Here is an 18919-nt window from a genome sequence, read left to right on the forward strand (position 1 = left end):
AAAGATCGTATATATCATAAGCACGTAATAAAAATAAATCAAAGAGAAATAAAACTAAGAAATTCAGAAAACAAAATATTTTTGACGTAAATTTTAAGGGATGCGCAGAATCCACAGCATCCATAGACGGCACGCCACTGATATATGCATACATATGTACATAGATTTATTTTGAATAGTTTTATACTTTCAAATAAGGTTTCAATATATACATATGTACATATGTATATAAATGATGAATATTAGACTATTTACATATGTATGTATAAATGTTTTTACAATAGTGTCATGACTAGATTGGCCCAAGGCAATACCTGTGGCCAACTGTCTACATATTGTTATGTTCCAAAACGCGGTTTATGTATTTATTAAATTACTTGGTTAACAAACCAAGGTTAATTATTATCATAAAAACGTTACATTTATGTTATTGGTAGATATATATTCATAAACTACAGATTTAATTATGGAACGATGATGAATTTAAAATGAGATACGTAGAACTTTGTTTCACTAATTAACTTTGGTTTACTTTGTTCCGCTGCTGTGCTGACCGTCACTTGCGGGGTCAATATTAATTACTACCACTCTCGGAGTTTTGATGGTGATGACTATCTTATAAGATCGAATCGTGATCTGTATAAATGATTTTTATCTTTTGGGTTGGGCAAAGTCCGGCACTCCTGTTTTATCTGACTATCCCTTTACAGGTATTTTAATGGACTTGTTACTCATGTATGTGAATTTGATTATTGTGGGAACTACATTGATAAGCGAGGTACATAACAATATGTACTACATATATGAACATATACCATATCTATATATGTACGTATTATAGAAGGATTAAAATGGCATTTTGAAATGTGAATAGTTCTAAATATTATATTTCAGATGTATGTACGTGCGTGTGTATATGTATATAAATTTGTATATATTTACTTTTATATAATCTCTATACGATATTACTATAATATGTCATCATAAGTCATTGAACCTCTTTCTTATCTGTGTATAAGCGGATAGTATAATTTAAAATCAGAAAGTTATTATATAGAACAGTGGTTCCCAACCTTTTTTTGACTCGCCTACCACTTGGTAGTACATAACTAAGGGTTCCAATCCGTTTGTGTTTTCTGGTACCGTGAATCCCGGTGCTGAAACTAGTGTGAATGCCGGGATTACGGTGCTGGCAAAATTTATTTAAAAATATTATTTTTACAAAAATAATAAAGACAAAACATAAAACAACATTATATATTAAACAATGGTGGGATGAACAATGACAATCATAGTCTACTGTTTTCTCTGACCCGTTTTGACGCCAGCTTGCCGTTCCCACGAAATGGTATCAACGGCCTGTATTGTGTCGCAGATTTTGTGCACAACTGCAATGATATTTGTAGCATATTTTGACTGATTCGAACTCAGAATTACGTTTTCACGTGTGTCTGTGTGAGTGTCAGTATGTGTGTTTGTACGTAAGTGTATTTTCATGTATATACATGTACCTGTCATGGGTCTGTATATACATTTGTAATGTTATTTAAAATTTGAAAGTAAATTCAAATAATGGTGATAAATGGTGGCCAATTTGGTAGGAACCGTTTCAACAAGAAAATCAGATAAATTGGCAAACTCTGATAGGAAATGATCGACTTGGAGTCACAAATATCCAAGTCTGTCTAGCAGCATTACATATTAGCACAGGATCGAACCCGGTTACCTCTCAGTGCTTATCATAAACGAAACCACCGAGCTATACTGCTGGCTATAATGTATATATAGCTAAGGAGATAATTTATTTCAAAAGTTATTTAATTATTTATATTTTCAACAGGTATGCATTTGACATGAAGCAATCAGACGAGATGTCATTCTTCGCATTGCTGTCGCATTGGCTGTGTTATGCCAACAGTGCTGTCAATCCCCTCATTTATAACTTCATGAGTGGTAAGATAACTTTTTTTTACTTATATGTGTATATGTATATTGAAAAACCTGTACAATATCATCTAAAGGCATAGAAAGTAACTTTTGATGGGAATAAATTGCACTTATGTAACATATTTGGATACTTCATTATTTATTATTTACTTGAATCAATTATAGAATGTGTCAATTAAAATTAATATTAGATTTTTTTGTGATGTGATTTAAATTCATAAAAAATAATCTTAATAATAATATAACATTTCGTTTGATGGACGTATTCGCTAATTAACATTATGAAAGAAACGAGAAAATCATTCGGCCATGTTTTTTTCAAGAAAATTAATTTTCATATTTCCAATCGAAATTAAAAAAATAATAATAAATAGGCTCGAACGAAATTAAAAAGGCGAAACGATTCACAATCGAGTTTTCTTCTTTTTATTGTTTGAATTAATTAATCTGCATAAATCGATGGTATAAATCAGTGCTTTTCAATGTTTCGCAGGTTTGCCTGGATTCTCAGGTTAGTAGATCAACGCAATGAAAACCTTTTTTCTTTTATATCAAAAAATAAAAAGAAAATCCAATAAAACAGCTTCTATCACAATGTTGCAGATGAAAAGCACTTTTTTATATACTAAAAAAAACACATTTGTTTTATATTTTCTGTTACATCCAATTAATTTTTGATTTGTTCGAAGCACTCTTTGATGTTGTTGTTATTATTATTATATACAACGTATGAATGTATGTATATTTCATTTCCAAATTATTAGCTTTTCACAAATATTACTTCATTATACACGTTATTTAATATAAACATAGATAAAGTAAAAAAACCAACACTGATAAATCATTCGTTTATGTCTATGAAAAGATAAAGCTTTAAATATTTTCATGAGAATATTCTTTGATGCGATAAAATCGGATTTAGCTTAACTTTTTAATGGAAAAACTAGCACGTGTTCATTTTCCTTAAGGACTTTTCCGCTTAAGTACACATTTTCCCATCTTAGTCGCGTCACAACCTTTCCATTCATTATACCACTTTTTTCACTCATTATACATTTAATCAATGTGTAAATTAAATTTTAAACATTAAAATTAATCTCAGCACAAAAAGGGATCAAAACCCGTATTACGTCGACAAAATTTTAGTCTTTATCATTAAAAGCTTAACTAACATCCCGCATAAAATATTTAATCAACAAACTAAACCCACTTAACACGAATAAGCCCACTTTCAATATTTATTTAATCATATTATTTTCAATGGAAACTTTTACATACATACATTTCTACTAATTGGCAATTCAATGTGTCAAAATTTTCTGACACGAAATCACACAATTACTATACATATGTATTATGTACATACATACATAAACACATGCATATATATATATGTATATTCGACGATGGATAAAATGCATATGATTGTATTGTTTATTTATATGCACGTGCCTGCATTGTTGTATGTGTTCGTCCGTACCTATTGTTGTGGCTTTTCATTTTGATTATATTAAAAGACTGTTTGTATATTAAGCATAATATAATATATCGTATGCATCTTGCAAGGTTTGTTTGTCTGTATGAAAACCATTGATCTTCCGAGAAAATGGAAGCGAAAAGGCGAATCTAAGGTCAAAATCGATTATAATATCAGCTCACAATAAACAACTTTAATGTTATCTCAGTAAGACACATATTATATTTAATTTATTTTTTATGATATTGTGATTGGTCTATTCATCTAATGGTTTGAGTTTAGTATTTGCTATTCATCTGTTATTTGGTTGACTTTTAAGAGGGCTGTATACCCGAAATCTTAATTTTGTTACCGTTCCTTTCTTCGATATATATATTGAGTGAATGCGACACTATATATCTATATATATATATATATATATATATATATATATATATATATATATATATATATATATATATATATATATATATATGTACATATATTGAGTGAATGCGACAGTTGCGCTTCGACCAGGTAATACGTATTTTAAATCGACAACGTCGAGGTTTTTTACCCTCTAGTTTTCTCCTCCAAAACTGACCCATTCAAAAAAAAATTTCATCATCGGTATGAAAAAGATATTTTCAATGTTTGTGTGCTCGTATTTTTTTAAAAATCAACCGTTAAATAAGCACGCTGTACTCTTTTCGTGGGTGTAAAAAAGAGGCGATTTTATAGATGTTTGGCGGCTCCTAGCTCCTATAAAAAATAACTAATCAAAAAAATAAAGAAAAATGCTTGTGGTAGATATTCATAGCATATTAAAAATAATTTCTCTAGTGCCATAATTAAGGAAGAGAGAAGTGTAATACGTTTGTATGGACAAGGCGATGGTGTCCAGCCCTCTTAATAGCTCTATATTTTATTAACGGTTTCTACTATACATAATTGCATTTTTGTGCTGACCAAAATTCATTTTTGTATCAATTTATAATCTATCTAACATTCAAATAGAAAATAGCGCTGTCGAAATTTGTACAAATAATTTTATGAAATAATTAAAAATGACATGAATATCTTGTTTGTACGTGCATATTTTATAAAATTCTTATGTTCTTTCGTCATTTTTTATATTTAAAAAAATGATAAATACACGGGGAAGCTTTCAACAGCTTTTATTGTCAAAATATCGACCGGATCATTAACTATGATCATTAATAATGATTTTCTGAAAAGAAATGGCCGTTGTGAGCGCTTTGTATGAGAGTTCTCGGATAAATAGCGACTTTAAACTATCGTCAATCATCACAGCTTATCATAATCCACTTGATTAAACTGCAACAGGTGACTATTGAGTGCTTATTTATTTCAAACTAGTGAGAATAATTTAAAATATCCACTTATTCGCTTTTTTTCGAAATAAATCGATTGGTAAGAAGAGCACATGACTTTGTTCAAAATTGATGATTTTTTTTTATTTAACCTTTTCTTTGGTGTGAAGGTAAGTTTTCCACTAGGTTTATGTTTATGATCCATAAATTGCGTTTTTCAATAATAATAATGCATGTTAACATATTATCAGTGTCGATATAAGGTGACCAGTCGTTGCACTATGGCAAATTTTAAAAATAAATTTGTATACACTGTCAACCGACCATAATAGATATAGATACATGCCAAAATGATCTAAATGATTCATAGAGAAAAATTTAAGTATATATTGCGAATACACTTTTAAGCAATCGAGATATTAATATTATTTTATCTTATTTTCAATCACTCATGCACACTTGTCTTGATAGATTGCTCAAAAATGACGAGTGTTTTATACACATTAAAAATTATTAATTATATATACAGGATACTTATCTAAGGACTCCTTCGGATGTCTATTCGAATAAATATTGTAACGTGGGAACATGAAATAGAGTATCCACTGTCTAACTGCATTCGTGGGTGAACAATAGAAACCCTGGATTAGGCTAACGGGACTCAGTAAGTGCCCGAACAAAGGATACGCTGGGGTTCTCACAGAACAGGATGAGTGCGGGTAGATCTACGTGCCTAGACAATAGACACGCCACTGGATCGGGGATGCTATGCTGGGGAACTTGTCCTTTATAAGGAGGTAAACTCGGTAGATCAGATTATTCTCGAGTGAGCTGTGGTTTCGTGTGGACCTCCGGAATCGTCGAATAAAAGCTGTGCAGCAACTTTCCTATCATTTGGATCCTGAACCCACACCTACGCAACTATATATTAGTTGAAGACATACATATTTCTTGATTGTTTGAATTTTATTATAATTCCAATTCCAATTCCAGCAACATAGCTCAGTGGTTATCGTGTAATACTTTCAACTGAGGGGTCATTGGATCATTTCCTGTACCGGTGCTGCTGGCCAGATTTTGGATATATTTTATTTGATTTAATCAATCATGCACACTTGTCTTAACAGATTGCTTCAAAATAATGAGTGTGGTATACAGATAAATAATTATTAATTATATATACATATATACAGGCATACACCCATTTATTTACATTAAACACGATTATTAGACGAAGTATTATACAAGGCAAATATAAACACCGACTAACATCCATATATGGACAAATTGTAGCATTTATACAAAACAGCAAAATTTGAGATGGTGAAAATCTCGAAATTTTGCGAAAAAATGAGCTAAGTTTGCCAGTTTGTTGGAATCGTTTCAATGAAAACCAGATAAATTGGCAAACTCTGATAGAAAACGATCGACCTGGAGTCACATATGCAAGCACCTACCAGCGGGGTTGAACCCGTGACCACTTTGTTTGACAGTATTATGTGCTAGTTGTATCGGACTGAATAACTTTTTAAATATTTTTAATATACATATACACATATTGTGTGATTGTATTCAACCTATCGATTTTACAAACCGCAAAACTGGAACGAAAATTCAACAGAAATATTGCGCAATTTATGAGGATTTCTAGCTTTTACATAGAAAAACATATATACAAATACATTTTTGCATTCTTGAAACATATTACAGTGGTTTTAGTATCTATCGATTGCAAAGGTCGCAAGAATTGACTCATATAGACCGTTTTAAGGTCAAACTTGATGTATTGCTGGCCTTTCACAGGTCCATAATGTTATTCAACGCACAATCAAAGGGAATAGATTTACATTTCATTATTACGTTTGATTAAATATCACAGCGTTTCCGTATAATATTTAATAATTCAAATTTCATTTCGAGCGATGAGCTTTGCGGTTTAATATCTGTATTTTAATCGCGATTACAGATCGATGAATAGACGAGAGGCAGCTTCCTCTGTGAATGTCTCGAATGAGAATAAAAGTTCTTACATCTGGTTCAATTCTGGGAAGCCGGAGAGTAAAAAAAAAGTAAAGTCGATTCGGATCTAATTATCGCTCGGATTCCTGTCTCCGCCGTTTCATTTTATTTCATTACGAAGAAATTGAAAGTCTCGTCTTTTTTGCCGACGAATCAAATCGGTCGACAGACGCATAGATGAAAATGAGAAGAATCGCGTACGTTCCGCATATTCTCGAATATTCAAATTCGTTTTTCATTATGAATATGTAATGCGTGTGATCGAGATTGGGTACAGTGTGTTCGAGTGGTGATTGACATTCGGAAAGAGATCTTACATACAGCCAAAGAGAAACACTGCTTTTTTTATCATTGAGACGTTCCTTTTGTCTTCTCAATCACAATCAAGTAAGTAATCCGCGACATGGAGGAGAAAGAGATCGAAAATTCGACAGACTGATAAAAAAATAAAGTAGAAAGTCTCCTCTAAAGCTATTTTTGATCAAGAGAGTAACGCTCTATACATGCACATATGTACGTTCGTATATGCGAGTGGAAATTTCAGATACTGGAAATGTGAGTTATAATTTTCATATCAAAATTTTTCCAACATGAAAAATTCAGTTTCAATTTCTCAAAGAGGTGGTTTAAAATTTAAAGCTGTATTATGCAAATTGTTCTTAAATTTAAGAATTTCTGGCTTATGAATAATAATAATTTTATTTTTATTTTCCAATTTATCACGCACACATACTGCTACAAAAAAATTGATTTAAAATGTTATTCAGTCCGATACAACTAGCAGCACAGATTAGTGGTTAGCATATAATACTTTCAAAGTAGTCACGGGTTCAACTCCGCCGGTTGGTGCTGGCCGTACCTTGGATATGTGACTCCAGGTCGATCGTTTTCTACCAGAGTTTGCCAATTTATCTAATTTTCAATGAAATTGGCAAACTTAGCCCATTTTTTGCAAAATTTCGAGATTTTCAGCATTTCAAATTTCGCTGATTTGTATAAATGCTACAATTTGTCCATATATAGATGTTAATCGGTGTTTATATTTGTCTTGTATAATACTGTTACGTTCACCGCGGATGAAGCGAATAGAATCCCAGAGACTGTGTGACCGTTCAAGGATTATCTATTAACGGATTAACTAATTGCATACCGTGCGACCGGTATAAGTGGTTTCAAGGATTAGCGACAGGCTAAGTGCAAGTAAGCTAAACAATGATTGCACTTCTCAGAACGACTGACCCATACCGTGGGAATACATATCCGAATACGTGACTATACAGTAGGTAAACAGATTGGACTTCCTGAGAGATCTACCCCTTATAAGGCGGTACGTAGGCGATATCATGTCATTCTGGACTGAGCACTGCCAGTGCGTGTATCTCCTTTATCATCAATAGATGCTGTGAAACGACTAAGGCCTTTTACTTGGATCCTCCACCCACCACTACGCAACAATACTTATAATAATTGTGTACAATATTTGACTATAGGTGTCGTGTTTAATGTAAATATATGGGCGTATGCCTGTATATATGTATATATAATTAATAATTATTTATCTGTATACCACACTCACTGTTTTGAAGCAATCTTTTAAGACAAGTGTGCATGATTGATTAAATAAAATAAAATATATCCAAAATCTGGCCAGCAGCACAGGTACGGGTAATGATCCCATGACCGCTCAGTTGAAAGTATTACACGCTTACCATTAAGCTATATTGCCGGTTAATATATTGGAATTATAATAAAATTCAAACAATCAAGAAATACATACAGATGTCTTCAACTAATATATACGTAGTTGCGTAGGTGTGAGTTCAGGATCCAAATGATTGGAAAGTTGCTTCACAGCTTTTATTCGACGATTCCGGAGGTCCACACGAAACCACAGCTCACTCTAGAATAATCTTATCTACCGAGTGTACCTCCTTATAAAGGACAAGTTCCCCTGCATAGCATCCCCGATTCATTGGCATTTCCATTGTCTAGGTACGTAGATCTACCCGCACTCGTCCTGTTCTGTGAAAACCCCAGCGTATTCTTTGTTCGAGCACTTACTGAGTCACGTTAGCCTAATCCGGGGTTTCTATTGTTCACCGACGAATGCAATTAGACAGTGGATACTATATTCCACGTTCCCACGTTACAATAGCATTCATTAGAATTGACATCCGAAGTATTCGTTAGATAAATTTACTTCAAAGAGTGATAATTTTGAAATATAATACACTGCTTTGCTCTGGTGTGATTCTATAATGTCAATGAGACGAAATTTGAGCAAAGGGATAGAGTTTCCTAATTTCATATTTAAATACGTGTAATTTTTCATATTTACATATGTTTCTGCATAAATACATACATACATAGCTAATTTTGAAGATTAAAATGATTATTCAAAATGGAACGGTTTGGAATTATATAAAAAACAAACATTTGTCCAAAACAAAAATGTCTATAATAATAAATAAAACGCGGAAAATCATTTGTATGTACATACATTATTATTATATATGTATTTATATATTGCTTATATAAATATATATATGCTTATTTATATATATATATATATATATATATATATATATATATATATATATATATATATATATATATATATATATATATATATATATATATATATATATATATATATGTATATAAATAAGCGTATGTATTTATACATAAATAAATATATACATATGTATGTTCTGAATTAATTAATTGCGTTCATTTAGTCGCATAGTCGTTGCGTTCGCACGCGACCCACTTTAATTTATGGTAAACGAACGTTATCTGCAAATCCTAAACACATCCTAAACATATCCTAAAACACGCACATCCTTTTCCTATTCACTGTCAGCATTAGACAAGCTTAAACTCACAAGACCTTAAATTATCACAATACGTGTAGCGGAACGCCAAACTTCACTTCGAGATAAGAGCACGTACATACATATGTACATACTAGATATGACCATTGTAACACAATATTATGGCTTGCCATCAAGCGGAAAATCGGACATTTCATTCGGGCAACGCCCGGCACTTTCATTTCAAATTCAAAACATTCATTATTCCATGCTTATACGGCGCATAAAAGATTCCAAAGAATACGCGCAAATAAAAGCCCAGCGTGTAATTTATTTACGGCGTTTTATTCGCTCGGTAAAATATATGTTCGCCATTTTTTTCCCCGACTATAAATTTTGGCTAAAGATTTTCAGATAATATTTCATTACTGCAAGCGTGCGTTTTTTTCTCAGAAGAAATATCAAAAAAGATTTCTCCCATCGGCGTCTAAAATTTCAACGCTCGATGAAATCTATTGTCATTTAAAAGCAATATTAAAGATATTGACATTTATTGAAAGTCGTATTTTTTTTTTTTACCTAGTGTGTTGGAAAATGTTCGTATTATAAAATAGAGGCAGACGTCGGTAAAACAGATTGCCGTAAAACCGACTTACTTTCAGTACGATTCATTTTAAGGACAAATAATAGACATGTCCGGTTTTAAAGAAGAAGAAATAAAGAGACGTATGGAATTAAGATGGAGTACATTTGGAGGAATGAATACCGGTTTTTAAAGAAACTTTCACAAAGATCTTCGACCAATGTGTTTTGCCAGTGATGACGTATGAATGTGAAACTTTGTTACTGAACGCCAAGATGCTACACAAAGTCCAATGCACTCAAATTAGTATAGAACGCATCGTGCTTGGTATAACGAGGAAGGACAGGGAGCTGAATTCGTGGGTGAGAAGTGTGACAAGGGTAGTGGATATGGTGGAAATATGTATGAAGAGATTGAAATGGCAATGGAAGGGCCAAGTGGTTAGAAGAATGGATATAATAAGTGCTAGAATGGGACCCTATAAAATCTACATCTAACCAGCAGCGTGGATTAATAGTTAGCATATTATGCTTTCGAGCAGAGTGGTTACAGTTTGATTCCCACTAGTAGCTGCTGGCCAGACCTTGGTTTTCGACTACAGGTCAAACATTTTCTATCAGAGTTTGAGATTTTTTTTCTAATTTTCATTGAAACAGTTCCTGTCAAATTGGTATCTCCTTTCCCATCTCTCTTGCAAATCTCAAGCTATTCAGCGTCTTGAGGTTCGTCGATTTATATAATAAAATGTTACAAAAATTTCTACAAATATGTCACTGTGGATGATATTTGGGTTCCCGGAAAGATGCACTAAATTGCACTAATAGTAGTGCAGTTTCGAGAAGTCATAATTTTCAAATGCGCTCAAAAAGAAATTACGTAATAGAATTCTACAAAAAAAAATCGGATAGCATACAAATACCCCTGGACGTTTTTTTTGAGGAATACTATTGCGTTAGTTGTCCTTGAGCATCTTTGAAAGTTTGGATGTCTCGAGAGTGCAACCATCTCAAGTGCATTTTTCCGGTCACCGATATTTGTATGAATTCGCATTGTATAAATGCTTGTATTAATTGTATTGTATCTGTATTAGTAGAGTCGTTGCTTTGGAGCGAACTCTGGAGGCGTGTAATACATGTTCGATTGAAATAAAAAAATATATAAATTGTATTGCATGAATATAATAAAACGGGAATATTTTCACACTTATAAAAAAGCGGCCAGAAGAATGGATATGATGGTTGGACAAGATAAGTACTTGAAAGATATCCAAGAAAGTGTAAAAGGCCACAAGTGAGATATGTAAATAGTAAACACTTCTCCGGACTCTGAATCTTAGAAGGGTGGACTGAAGAATAGAAAGGTGTTAGTGAGACTTTGGCTTTGTAAACAAGTTCCAAATATGAAATTTTATAAAATAAATTCATGCAAAATTGTTTTTGATATGTAAAATGTTGCCCGTTGGCAATCAACGCATCTACATAGTTAGTTTTGAATAACAAACAAACGTCCAAACTGAAGACCATCCTGATATATATATAATAACATACGAACAACTAAAACAACACTTGAAATGCAAAATGCCTCTTGCATATCAAAGCACATAGCGGGCATATAAACAAAAGTTTTAATTACATTAGAAATGTATGATATTCATCAACTGCATCGTCTTTGCTCATGTACATATATATACTTCGCCTCAGGACATCTCCGCGTTTACATATGCATATGTATGTATATATGTATATAAGAATGCAAGGGTAGCATATCAACAATTTGGCTATATTAAATTATCGAAAGAAATTTTAGATTCGATTAAAAGTCACATCTATATATACATATTTAACTCTAAAACTATGTACTAAAAATAAAAACGAGTCTGTGTGAACTGTGCACGATAGAAATGTAAACTGTTTTGCGGCATGGGGAAGGTGGTTCTAGTAGTTCACATACCCTTTTGGACACATACCCCCTGGACACTAACCCCCGTTCAAAAAAACCCTCTGAACAGTAAGCCCACCATTAATAAGTTCGAAATCAGACAGCGTTGAATGTGGCGCGTGGTTTTTTTAGATAGTTTTAAACATATAGAAAAAGGTGACGTTCATGGGACGCGTGCATGGGATGGTTCTTTCAAAACGACACATTCTACCTATGTCGTTGAAATTGTATGGCAGTATTTATCCTTGCTTGACAGTGATCTATACTAACACGACCCTTTGGACCATTTTTGGTAAAATTGTATCCTTGCTTGACATCGACCAATAACGAATATTTTTATTTTATTTATTTATATATATTTTAGCTATCAAGCTAATTTAAAAATACATCTTAATTATTATACTTAACTCTAAAATTTATAATTAACTTATATGTACTGTCCCTCACAGAGGTGTCTCTGTTCGCACCTCGCAGGAATGCATCCATGTTTTTAGCAGACCTGATGCACTCAGGGAGGGCATTATACATGAGCACACCCCTGTGAAAAACACCCCCAGCCGTCTTATTCTTTCTTACTCTACTTACAACTAGTTTGTCCTTATTTCTAGTATAAAAACTGTGTTTATCTCTATTCCTTATTATATAATCATCAAAATACTTAGGTAATAACTTATGATCTAACTTATAAACAAAAGACAATGTACTAATATTTAGACTAATTCTAATACTCATCCATCCTAATTCATCTAACATACTTCCAATACTCTTAAATCTACTCACATTCAAAATACCTCTCATAGCTTTATTCTGTGTTTTTTACATTTTTTCTAAATCTTGGCCACTAAACAAATTAAGCACAGTGGCACAATAAACCACATGTGGCAAGACAATTGAATTAAACACTAAAATTTTACTTTTTTTACTTAAAATATTTCTTAATCTACATCATATACCAACTTTTCTAGCCATTTTTTTATTATATAGTCAGCGTGCATTTTAAAATTTAGTCCTGAGTCTATGTATACTCCTAGGTATTTTATATTTTCAACTTTTTCAATTAACTTATCATCAATTCTAATTTCATTCAATATATTTTTATTTTTAACATTCAACCACATCATTTTTGTTTTATTCACATTCAACTTTAATTTATTTTCACGCAACCAGTCATTCACATAATTTAATTCTATATTTAAAATCTCAGACATTACATCAACATTCTTTCCAATTATATATATATATATATATATATATATATATATATATATATATATATATATATATATATATATATCATCTGCAAACAAATGTATTTTACACATCTTAATTACCTTAACAATATCGTTTATATATAATATAAATAATAAGGGTCCCAATTTGGACCTTTGCGGCACTCCATGAGGTGTTAAAAATTCAGAGGATAACACCTTATCAATTTTTAATATTTGCCGTCTATTATTTAAGTATGATTGAAGCCACTTTAATACTTTACCATTTATTCCTAACTTATATCATTTTTGTAATAAAATATTCCTATCTATATGGGATATACATTTCGGTATAGATCACTGTCAATCAAGGATAAATACTACCATACAACTTCAACGACATAGGTCGAATGTGTCGTTTCGAAAGAACTATCCCATGCACGCGACCCATGAACGCCACATTTTTTCTATATGTTTAAAACTATTTAAAAAAAACCACGTGCCACATTCACCGCTGTCTGATTTTGCCCTAAAGGTATCAGGACATGTTTCCAGGGGGTACATGAAAAAATTATATTTAAAACCATCGAAGGGTATTACCTGCTATTTCGGTTAGTGAGAGTGTTTCATTACATGAAGTCACTTCCGTTTATATACCTTTTAGTGGTTTAACCCGGCTTCGCTCGGTATTTGTAATATAAACCACTTAAACATGACTAACCTAATAGTAAATATTTTATTAAATTTATTTGAATAGTTTTATTTTATATAAATTTATTTGAATACGCATTTGTTTTTTTATTAAATTGACTGTCACGAACAAACAAAAATATATACTGTCTCTTTCAAAATTAAATGAATACCAGAATACGGCGCCTTCGTCCTCGGGGACTTCAAATCCTTTGAATCGAAAAAAATCGAATCGGCGCCTATGAATCAAAAAAAAAAACGAACGTGTCGTCTACGAACCAACGAACGCAGGCTACATACATACAAAGTCTCTTTCGAAATTATATATTAGATATGTTCCTTTGCTATGAAACTTTTCACTTCAAATGAACGTTTTCACTACACTTGAATGACGTGAATTATGAAGATGTATCATAACAAGCTTTTTATTACGTAGCTTCACTTTGTTAATTCCATAAATTTCCTGCCCGTCGAAAATTTGTGATCTGATTTTGAACCACCTTCACTTTTTAGATAGCTTTGATATTTTACAAACATACGGGGGCTTAGCTAACATTGAAGTAAATCAATGCCTCCAGCATGGAGATTGAGGACTTTTATTATTAATGAAATCAATAAAAATTACATGTGGAATCTTGTGTCATATCAAATCGATGACAGCTCACTATCTAAACGCGGCTTTCTACCATCCCTTCACAACTCTCTTAAACTACAGTAAAAGCTACTTTTTCACTATCATTTATCTTCATATTGTTGACGTCGTCTCCCCTCCCCCTCCCCTCAATTAATTGCAATGTTACTGTCTTGAATAACTGAAATTTGTGGAGCCATCTTCTTTGTAAAAATATATATTTATTGGTGGCAGCGATAATTTTGCAAACGAATTTGGCTTTCGAATTAGCGATACTTTGCTTCTTTACAGTATCGGTGGAAGGCACTAGCGGTCAGTTTAACGGTCAATAAATTTTGAGTTTGACCGTAAACGTTCGATCTTGTTAAAACTACATAACTTGTACGGGGTAATAACTTTTTATTGTTGTTTGCCGCTGGTGAAATGGTAATTCGCGTGGTAAAGAAGGTTCTTTGGGAAAGGTTTTGTTGTTTTGTTTTTATTTTATTATTTTTATTATTATTTTAGCCATGCAATCTTTCTATAGATTTTATGTTTATTACACGCAGTTTGAAACACTAGAGTGTGTGGTAAAAAAAAGTGATTTTGATACTCGTTTTGCACGCTCGAATTTCCTATATAAACAAGAATAATATATATATTTTTTTCAACTATGAATTTTCGTTTCATATCTTTATTGCGGAATTTCATACGAAACATTCGTGTATTTTATTATAATCATATACATACATATCAAGTCAGAATTATCTTGATATAATTTTTGATACATATATTAAAAGATCATATATGTAATTTGATATCAGCATTTTTTTAATAATATAGAAAGTTTTATATATACTCATATGTATTTATGTAGGATTTAGATAAACATAACCTCGTATAATATCATATTTTAATATAATATAAACGTTGCATGTGACAAAATGAATATTTTAATCATCCAAACAACATTGATTGATTTTCCGTCATATAATCGCTATCTACGATACAATTACTGTAGGTAAGAATCTCTACGACCGAAAAAATCACTTTATATGTAGGTCCTATCACATGTCAATACATTTATATGAATATTTGAATATTATTTCGAAATTGAACCTAAGCCAATGCAACATTATCGCATGTATAAAATAATATTAATACATTTCGCATGATTTCCAATGTACTTCACTTATGCCAAACAATTCAAATGAAACGAAGCATCAACCAGTAGAAATTGAACCACTTCACACCTATTCATCATCTTTTATAATTTATAAGATAGCAAGAGATTTCGGATACCGATATCCTGCTCTAACCCTCACACCAAAGAGTAGCAGTTTAATGTGGTACTAGGACTCATACCCCCTGGACATATACCCCCGATCAAAAAACCCATGGACATTAAATTATTTAAAAATAGTAATAAACAATTAATAATTTTAAATGATTCCGGCTGAGAGGATAAAAATCGAATATTAATCATTGGAACGTGTTAGAAACAACATCGCACTGGTTCTCGGATTGAACTTTCAAAACTGCTCCTGCGCTATTTTTCAACTATACATGATTTATGCAATTATTTATGACCTTGTCTTTATGTTTTACAAAAAAATAAAAACGACAGGATACTTACATTAAACTGTTCGAGACATTAAATATATTGAATGTCAATTTGAGTCCAACTGGAATCATAGTTGGCTTTTAATTGGCAGTTATACACAGCTTAGAACGAAGCTTCCCCAGACTGGGAATGCAATGTTTCTTTCATCTATGTACATACATATGTAATTCAAAACATCTATCGGAAAATTATAGAGAATGGGATGCAACGACATTACCAAAAAGATTCCGATTATGAAATTACGAATGATACCTGTTCGTGTCCGTACTTGGGACCTTATTTGGGCATGTATCAGGATTGTGTTCGAGATCCATAATGATGAAATTAAATGCGTCCTTCTTTATTTGTCTTATATTTAATTGTAATTTAATAGTACACTTTCCTTTATTGCTCCATAAGGTGCGTGCCGACGACTGCTGTGTGTATGAGTGGGTCTCGAGTGACTGATTTCACGTGTCTATGCTTCCGAACTGATCAGTGATGTGAGTAGTTCGTCTAAGAGAAGTTTATCGGTTGACCACTTCCACGTGTCTTTTTGACTGAGCGTGAGCATTGCATCTTATAGGAATGGAGGGGGAAATAAGTCGTAACAGCCATGAATGCAAGTCTGTCCAATACCAGCTCTCACATTTGTTCCGATAGATGAAGTGGTCGATGCTTTTGAAGTATTACCCGAATTGTATTTTTATGACGGAAATAAATTTGTATTGATACTGACTTTGTATAATAGATACTGTCAATTGTTATAAAATATTTTTATCCATTGTGGGGGCTATTTTTCAGTGGGATTTTTGCGCGGGGTGGCTAATGTCCAGGGGGGTTTTGACCGGGGGGTATGTGTCCAGGGGCTGATACCGTTTAATGTGGCTGAACCCAAACTATTTAGTGCACAATGAAGTTTCACCAAAAGCATCTGTGTATATCCTAGTCCCTAGAGCTTAAATAACCAATTCGCCTAAACTGATTATGAATTTGTATGATTACAGGTAAATTCCGACGCGAATTCAGGCGTTCCTTCTTCAAGTGCAGCTGCCTGGGTCTGGGTCCTATGAGGAGCACTGGCTATTCCGGACAAGTCGCAACTGGCAACAGAGGAGTGGGATCCCGAGCTGGAAACAGGAAGAGCGAATCTTGTGCAAGTTATCGCATGACTCATCTGTCGCCGCCAAATTACAACAACAGGGACAAGGGAGACTTCGGCAGGACCCACACAAGCTTCATAGAGAACAACAATTCAAACAGGAAGAACATCAGGTCAGACTCACTGAGCGAGAACCCCATGACTCGTTTAACGATTGCTACCGATTTGGACTCTAGACAATGACATAGAGGCCAGCCTCACGTGACGTTCTCAGCTCAACCGGAACACTTTGACAACTTCGCGAAGCGATCTTTCGACATGGACGACGACGAAGAAGATGATATAGTCGTCAGGGTTGTTCAGGTGGACCAGGAGCGTACAGCAAGGAACGAAGATAAGAACCTCCTGAATAACGGAGCTGGAACTTCAAATGCCGATACGAAACTTGGCTGTTTTGCAAAGAAGAAGAAATCCGTCAATTTCGAGTGAAAACATGCGTGAGACTTGAATATGCAGCTGATGTGACGTCAGAGCAATGTTGAAACATGTCTGCAATGGCGTCACAACAGTTGCTCAAAACTATTTAGCTCTGTTGTAATGGTAAATTTATAGATATATTCTACATATATATATATAGACATACCTAATACATATCTATGTACAGTACTAATCGTCGGAAAGTGTACTAATTTTTTTGATAGAGGCCGTCGCGATGTACTGACGACACTTCTTTACATAATATCAGGCCTTATCCAAGGGGATGATATTATTTTCTTAAAATTCACAATTATTTAATTTTATATTTAAAAAGTATAAATAAAAAAAATCACTAAAAACTTTAAAAAAAAAATACTTTACATACATTTGTCAAGGAAATAATAGCACAATATCAGCTCTGGAGCTATTAGTTCTTTTTTAGCATATTGTTGCGTAGGGGTGGTTTCAGGATCCAATTGAAAGGCGAAATTCGCTTCACAGCATTTATTCAACGATTCAAGAGGTCCACACTGATCTACCGCTCACCCCAGAATACTCAGATCTACCGTGTGTACATTTATGTATATAAAGGATAAGTTGCCCACCAAAGCTTTCCCGATCCATTTATGTATCTATTGTCTAGTACAGGTCTACCATGATTAATTTATTGTTCTGTGAGAAATCCAGCGTAGCCTTTGTTCGGGCACTTATTGAGTCCCGTTTGCTTGATCTGTGGTATCTATTGTTCACCCACGAATTTACTTAAACAGAGGATACTCTCTCTCTCGTGTTCCCACGTTACAATATTGTAACGTAGAGATTAGGTAATTGCTGCTCGTGGACCCTGGTTTACCATCACTAATCGCCTGATGGCGAGTTCGCGCCAAAAAAGCCTCGACGAATGAACGAGCTGGATACAACGGCCAATAAGATCTCGCGAACCATCGACCAATGACCTTTTGTACTGATAGTACACGCTGTATATAAATAATCAGCGGTTTTGTTCCGTGCTTCATTCGGAGCTAGCTAGTTGATTAATCGAGAATAATAAACTAACTCTACCACTACTAACTGCATCTTTCATTCTGATCTCTTCACCTTCACACAACAATATCATGCTACATTGACTTCATATATTT

General features: G+C 33.1%; 1 protein-coding gene across 1 annotated transcript in view; it reads left to right on the forward strand.

Annotated features, from left to right (window-relative positions):
• The window catches only part of LOC143909195 (orexin/Hypocretin receptor type 1-like), a 153065-nt gene extending 135519 nt beyond the window's left edge, over positions 1 to 17546 (forward strand). Inside the window, exons 6-7 of the mRNA XM_077427098.1 lie at positions 1841 to 1953; positions 17209 to 17546. Of these exons, the coding sequence (XP_077283224.1) occupies positions 1841 to 1953; positions 17209 to 17546 (451 nt within the window). The remainder of the gene's footprint in view (positions 1 to 1840; positions 1954 to 17208) is intronic.
• Positions 17547 to 18919: the final 1373 nt, after the last annotated feature.

The sequence above is a fragment of the Arctopsyche grandis genome, chromosome 3 (assembly GCF_051622035.1).
Source record: "Arctopsyche grandis isolate Sample6627 chromosome 3, ASM5162203v2, whole genome shotgun sequence".
In the NCBI taxonomy this organism is placed as follows: Eukaryota; Metazoa; Arthropoda; class Insecta; order Trichoptera; family Hydropsychidae; genus Arctopsyche; species Arctopsyche grandis.